The 7,903-nt window shown below is 33.6% G+C and overlaps 1 protein-coding gene across 2 annotated transcripts in view; it reads right to left on the bottom strand.

Moving 5' to 3' along the window:
* Window positions 1–5,102: 5,102 nt before the first annotated feature.
* LOC103707804 (histone-lysine N-methyltransferase, H3 lysine-9 specific SUVH4-like) overlaps window positions 5,103–7,903 on the bottom strand; it is a 41,419-nt gene continuing 38,618 nt past the window's right edge. For both annotated transcript variants that reach the window (XM_026804911.2, XM_026804912.2), the window contains exon 18: window positions 5,103–5,544. In XM_026804911.2, the coding sequence (XP_026660712.2) occupies window positions 5,431–5,544 (114 nt within the window). In that variant the 3' untranslated portion in view covers window positions 5,103–5,430. The remainder of the gene's footprint in view (window positions 5,545–7,903) is intronic.

Raw genomic sequence — 7,903 nt, 5'->3', positions numbered from 1 at the left:
TCTAAAAATATTTTTTGTTAAAATTATTTTTTATCACTAATACACATGAAGCTATCATCAGACCTGAAAATCAGAATATAACACGCCATACTATTGAGGGGATAGCCCACAGTAACATGAAGCCAATAATATATAAATTCACCTCAAATAAAAATATAACAAAATGATCCAAATCCATCGTCTATTAAATGAATAGATAAGTGCGAGTCCAGAGCGACTAAATTCAAATTTAAATACCAAAACATATAACCTCAAAATTTTAAAAGTCATCAGCTATAAATTTTCGGCCAAGGGTTGGCAGCTCTACAACACGTCTCTTTCTTGTGCCGAGCTCAGAGTTGCATAGGAGGGTATTACCTACGTGGGGTGGAGACTGGGGGCAAATCACAACCTCCTTGAGGGTGATTCGGCCACGGTGATTGAGTGGATCCGAGGTCAAGATCGTGGCGCTAGTTCTAGGCCGCTGCTCTAGAACATCCGCAAACTCTTAGATGAGTGTAGTTCATCACGGGCTTTACACATCTACAGGGAGGCGAACAACACAGCTGATTGTGTGGTTTCCTTCGAGGCCCACCATTCTGAGGGCTTTGCCTGGGCAGACCCCATGTTGGTGCCTTTTCCCTGAATTGTCTCATCCTTTCTTATTTTGTTGGCTACCCTCACTCCCGTCGGGTGTGAGCCCCCATTGTACCAAAAAAAAAACAAATCAACTATAAATTTCATAGTCGATTAAAGAACTAAAATTTTGCTACAAAATCGTCAAGCTTGCTAGTGCGAACTCTAACCTTAAATCGTTCTTCAATCCTAGTAATCATATTCATCGAAAAAAAAAGATATGAGCTACACAATTAGGTAAGCAAACTTTATACTACCTTACCGAATCAAGTATAAGTTCTTACATTCATCAATAAATCATGTATAGAAAATAACTACCATTAGAAAATAGAATATTTCATAATAACAATATATTCATAAAACAATCATGCTCTTGCACATGCATAAATCATGTAGATTACATAAATATGGTTTTCAGTACATAGACATAATCATAAATCATGCTAACTTTATAAATTCATAAATCATTTGTTATTTTTCCAAAACATAATTCTTAATAATTTTCTCAGACTAAATGCTAAGGTTACCTTATACCCGTGATAGGGTTGTAATCAATATCATGCTAACAACTATAACCCACTGGCGGGACTATGTGCCAAGCTACTATAACCTGCTAGCAGGGGTCGTATGCCAAGCTACTATAACCCGATGGCGAGGGCTATATACCAAGCAACTATAACCTGTCAGCGAGGGTCGTACGCCAAGCAACTATATCCCACTGGCAAGGGCCATATTCCATGCTACTATAGCCTACTAGCGAGGGCCATACATAGCTATCTAAGAGCCCATAGTCATATTTTTCTTAAAGTCATATTTCCTTAAATCATAATGTCTTAAATCATACATGAATAAATTCCTAAAAGCCTATAAAGAGTTTGTAGTTTATAATGAAACCTTTAACTGTAAAATAATTATAAAATTATTCTATTTAAAACAAAAATATAATTTTTCATAATTTTTAACAAATTCATGGAACCAATCTTTTATAACAAATTATGATTTTCATAATGTCATATACTCGATCCTTAATTTTACTAAAATATAATACATCAATATTTAATATTATTTTTGTATTTTTATATAAATCATAAGTATGGAAAATATATGAAAATTTGAAAACTAACAAAGAGTAAGAGTAAGATTAGATGATGGCAATAAACACCCCCGCTAAACTTATTTAGAGATATTAAGAGTAAGATTAATTTCTATTTGATAACTTTAATAGTATTAAAATAATAAGACAAAGGGGAAGGTTGATCAGATGACGACAATCGATATCTCCGGGTGGGTCAGGTCTAGGCGACTTGATTAATGAATCATGAATTACGAAATTGATCAAGACTAAGCTGGTTCGATAGAATTCATCAATAGTAGGTCGTAGAGACATTCAACAGAAATGGGTAATCAATCCAACAAGCTGCTCAGGCACCAGGGTGATTTAGGGTAGCAAATTTCTACATAATGTTGGTATCTTGAAATTTTCTTATCTTTTCCGAATGATAAGGAGGAAAAAATGTTGGATTAAAAGAAAATGCTATGTTGGAGTTTTATCAATAATTTACTTGTGTAGGTAAGGATATGGTATTTTCGAAGTCCTTATGCAAAGTATGTGGATTGGGAAGGATTGGTCGATGAAATATGAATTGGAGACTGAATCTTGATATACTTTGGAATAATTAATTTTTATTACTACAAGATGTATTTGCTACTGTGGATCATTGGAATAGAATAAAATTTCAAATGGATATACTTGACCATATGAATCATTTAAAAACTATATATATATATATATATATTTTTAAAGGAACTATTAACTATAGGATCAATTTGGATTAGTTCTTGTTCGTTTAGAGAATATGGTTTAATGAACCATGTGTGGGGCTATCAAGCATAAATTGATACCGACTCCTCAAAGTTTGGTAGATTCTAACTTTATTGACAACCAGTTTTGAATTATTTTTTGGCCTACACATGCTGTCTCAAGTTTTGAATCAAACTACTCTATTGTCACAAATCGTTCATGGGTGAAAATTGAGTTATTTGAATCCTAGAGGATCTATAGGGTGAGTTGCTAGTTTTTGGATACAATGTATCCATCCTAGCCACTATAGCCGTATTTATCCAATCAACATGTCTGAAGGAACCAATATTGGACATATTGGATCCTTAGCTATTCATGAGAGGATTGGTTGTTAGGGATATATAGAGATTCCATTCATAAAATACTTCAAAGATCAAAAGAGACATAGTTGGTTTATTTATTACTAAATAGAGATGAATATTATAGGGTGGCGGCAAGAAATTCTTTAACCCTGAATCAGGTAATTCAAGAACGGGTTGTTCTAACTCGATACCATCTAGAATTTCTTATTTTTTGCTTCTTCTTTTTTTTTTTAGTCGGGGAGGGGGAGGAGAACAGATGGAGCTTTGTTGATGCCAATAATTTGTTGGAAAAATTTTAATGTTCCATAAAAATTACAAAACATGTTTATATTCCGTACCACAACGCATTATGAAAACCATCAAATTGATGATTTGCGGCGCTCATTACAATCAGAATGCCTAAATCACGTGTAAACTAAGTGATTCTGATGCTAACCAGAGCGTCATAAATATTGTTATGTACAAGCTTGTTAATTTGCAACCATTAAAACATCATAAGCCATTATAACTAAAAAGGCCGTCCCAGTAAAATAGACCATATAAACTTCAAGACAATGCCAATTATTGAACTCAAAAGATACATACGAAAGTACCCATTGAAGTTTGCATATGGACATTATTCAAACAAACGTTTTCCATAAACCTTGACGGGCTCCTGGTGTAAAGACACTTGGACACGATGATCCTAAATAGTGTGGATTTTAATGCATTTGGCTTGGACTCGGTTGAATCTAGCTCAAAGCATTCCACCATCAAGAGGTGATTCAGAGCCATCCAATCTCGTAGGGTTGCGTAACTAAAATAGTGCCTTTTCTTTTCCTTGCTTCTGTAGGAATAACACAATTACAAGATGGGATCTCAAAGGTGAAGGAGAAAAGAAAAGTAAGTGTTAACATTTTGCTTACCCAAACATAATAATAACAATAATAATAGTAGTAGTAGAAGTAGACTCGGTGACTCTGCATTTCACTAAAAACGAAGGGGAAAAAACACACTAACATACACACGTGAGTGCATGCATACATAGAAGAAATACATTCTGTTCATCTATAGCAACACAGTAGCAATATAATCCCAGGCAATCAGTAGTAACCTAAAGGCAACTTTTGAGATATACTTCAAACCAAGGGTCACCGTACCGGCCCGAAACAGGTAGCACAAGACGTATCATACCATACAAGTTCGGTACTGATATTCGATATAAGATGCGTATCGATATTCGGTACGCCGAAAAAATTCCGTACCATATCATACTGAAATAGTACTAGTGTGGCACCAGTATGGGTTCGATGCTGAGATGGCGAACCTTTCTTCAAACCTATAGTTTATATTTTTTATGAAAACTATAAAAGCAATAAGAGGCTCCATCATGGATGCCAACTAAAATATGTGCATGAACACTCTTATCTTTTTGTCTGTATATATATCTATACCCATTTTACAAGGGCTGCAATATACATACATACATACATATACATATATATACATATATATATATATATAGAAAGAGAGAGAGCCACCAGACTGGCCTACATGAATGGATCTCCACTTAGATCTAGATTGGACATGGAGGTCCTATATCGATAATCCAAACTATTGAATATGATTTACTATATTTACCTAACAAAAATTATGTGATTTAAAAATATTTAGCCTATACATCAAGTGGTCTAAAAATGGATTGTCTAAATAACCCTAAATTATATATATATCGCACATGTGCGCTTGTGCACGCACTTGATTTGGCTACATTCGAATGAATCTCCACTCAAATCTAAATTGGATGATATACGTCTCACATTGATGATCCGAACGGTTAGACTTGAACTACTACTTTTAAACTAAATATAAACAAAAAAAATATATGATCGGAAAATCCTTAACCTATACATCAAGTAGTCAAAAAATATATATTTTATTTCGTAGTACTTAAATTATCTAACTTTTAATCCCTTGATACATATACTTAAGATATCTAAATTATATAATTTGTGTATAAAAAATTTAGAAATAATAGTTCAGATGTAATAGACTGCATCATCCAATCTAAGCCTTAAAGATCCACTCAAGTGTAACCAAATATATATATATATGTATATATATATATGTATATATATATGTATATATATATATGTATATATATATGTATATATATATGTATATATATATATATATATATATGTACATACTTATATATAAATATATACCTTGTTGCTTGCATAAAGTATATAAGATAAGCCTCTGTACAACCAAAAAAAAAAAAGATAATTTGTCTTTGAATTGTATGTCTGAAGATCATGAATAGTAAAAAAGAGCATATATGGAGACAACAGTCAACTATTAAGACTAACTTGTATTCATACCACAATGGTCGTCAAATTTACACTTTGGATGTATACATTTAGCATGTCTTGTATACCTCAACATTTAGAATGTCTTGTATGCCTCAAAAATATTTTTCCGAGCACAATAATCCCCAAGTCACAATTTGACGAAAATACACTTTCCATATTCCATATCCTCCAAAAGCCGAAGCTTTGCAAAAGATATGCAATTGCCGTTTTAAGTTGATAGCAAAAAAGAATAGGAAGACAGTGTCCAATATACCACCGCATAAGACATTCAATTATATATAAAATTATCCTCAGTCACTCAGTACAGTCGTTTCCTGCAGTCTACAGCTCCACAATAGCATGGCATCCTAACAATTTTTCCGTCCGGTCCAACTACACTATCCAAGGCATAGCCATAGTCATATGTGAGCTCCTGCGCATGAAACAGAATTTTTTAAGAAAAAGGAGCCACTTTTTTAATTGCAGCTTTAAACAATTAACCAAAATGTTTAAAAATAAAAGAAGCATCATATTTGCAAATCATTCATGTTAAGCTATACATTTGATAGTGGTTAATATGAATATAAGTCCAACATTGCAAATAACCATCCTTTGTAATTTTGAACCCCAGAAATTCCAACTCAACTTTGATGACAAATTCACAAAAGTTTCTTGCACTAGGAAGTTGTTGGCATTCTATGTCGCAATTAAAATGCTTGTCATTTAGCATTGTAAAATATAATTCCAAAATCACAGTTTGGTTTGAAAATTCAATGAAATGTACGTAACATACCTATAGGGGCATATGTGCGCAAACACATTTACATCTGAATGTTACATTCATTATACCTATTCATGCAACGTTTGGTAGGAGTAAATGGTAATCATAGGTAAGGCTGTCGCAGTTACGGTCAAAGATTAGCTTGTAATTTTAAACCATATGTTTCTAATTATAAAGCACAATTTGTAAGGAATATCGGCTGAAGTTTCTTCACAACATTTTTGTTATTTCATCTCTAGATCTCCATTCCTTTTAATGTTTCCAAGTTCCGCTCTCCTCATCATTTCACTTCCCCTCCAACCCTTTTCAAGATAACTGAGGAGTTCATGGGCTGACAAACAATAATATGGTTGAAATTATCTGAACCTAGAGCATGTCCCTTCTAACAAATAAGAAACAAAAACATATATATAGCCAGAAAAGAATGATGAAGTCATTGGTCCACCTTCGAAAGGTTTATGTGTGAAAAGCATGAGCCATGGGCCTTCACTCTAAAAATTTGGGCCTTAAGAAGGACCCAAAGAGTATGTCCATGGCCCTGACAATGTCCCATTTATTTGTTTTTCATGATATGCTGAACACTTTAGCACTTTATAACATTGCTGACAAATCATCGGTCAAGATGTGGGCACCATGAAATGCTAAGAGTTGGCACTTCCATATAGAAGTCACAGAAAATTTCAACTCAGATTCAGTCATATCTACAACGGACAATGAGAGCCCTACATCGATAATCCGAGCCATTGGATATAACCTACTACCTCTAAATTACTTACCCAAAATTATTTGATTTGGAGACCCTAGCTTATGCATCAAGTGGTCAAAAAATTAGACAATCTAAATAAAATGAAATAATATGTATTTTTTGATCACTTGACGCATAAAGTAGGGATCTTCAAATCAAATGACGTTTGTTGTGTAAGCAATTAAGAGATAGTAGACCACATCCAATGGCTCAAAGACCTGACCAAATCTGAGCAACGAACCGCTCATGTAGCCAAGTCCATCTATATATATATATATATATATATATATATATAGCTGTAATTGGCTATAATCGAGTGGGTCTCCAATCAGATTCAGTTAGGTCTACATCGGATAAGGGAGTGTCCCACATAGATGATCCAAACCATTGGATATGATCTATTACGTCTAAACTGTTTACACACCAAAAATCTTGTATTTTGGAGACTCCTAACCTATGAATCAAATGATCATATATATATATATATATATATATATATATATATATATATATATATATATATATATATATATATATATATATATATATATATAATGTTATTTAGAGTGTCCTTTTTTGACTACTTGATGCATAAGCTAGACGTCTCCAAATCACGAGTTTTAGCATATAAGTAATAGATCATATCCAACAGCTCAAATCATCGATGTGGGACCCCCATCATCCAATCTAGATCCGACCGGATCTAAATAAAAATCCACTCAAGTGCAGCCAAATCTAGCTCTATACGCATACACCTACACATATACATAAACATGCATGTGCATATTTACAATCATCACTCCATCATCCCATGTTGACTTGCCCTTGACACCTAAAAATTGACACCTGTAACATGTCAAAGTAAGATCGAGTAACATCAATGGCTCATGGCTCATGGCTCATGTATAAACTAAAGATCTTTATCAAGCACTGCTGCAACAGCCAGATTAAATTAATAGGCCCTCTCTTGAATAATAGCTAAAATACAAAATAGATAAATAAGGTTTTCTTTACAGAGCCTTTCATAATGTTCATCGAAATCAAGGAAGAGATTTATAAGGCCCTTGCTTACTAATAATTTTTGTGCAGTTAGGCCAACCTTCTTAATTTACAACATTGCAACTCTTTTTATGCCTGAGCAAATTACTAGATCAACCACTGTACATGAACGTGTGCTTCCAGTACGTTCCATTTCATACTGTCTGGGGCAGTCCAAGTTACCTATACCATAATAAATTAAGTTTCCACAAGTTGACAGCTCAAGGT

The sequence above is a fragment of the Phoenix dactylifera genome, chromosome 7 (assembly GCF_009389715.1).
Source record: "Phoenix dactylifera cultivar Barhee BC4 chromosome 7, palm_55x_up_171113_PBpolish2nd_filt_p, whole genome shotgun sequence".
Taxonomy (NCBI): domain Eukaryota; kingdom Viridiplantae; phylum Streptophyta; class Magnoliopsida; order Arecales; family Arecaceae; genus Phoenix; species Phoenix dactylifera.
This window is presented reverse-complemented; position numbering and strand designations above follow the sequence as displayed.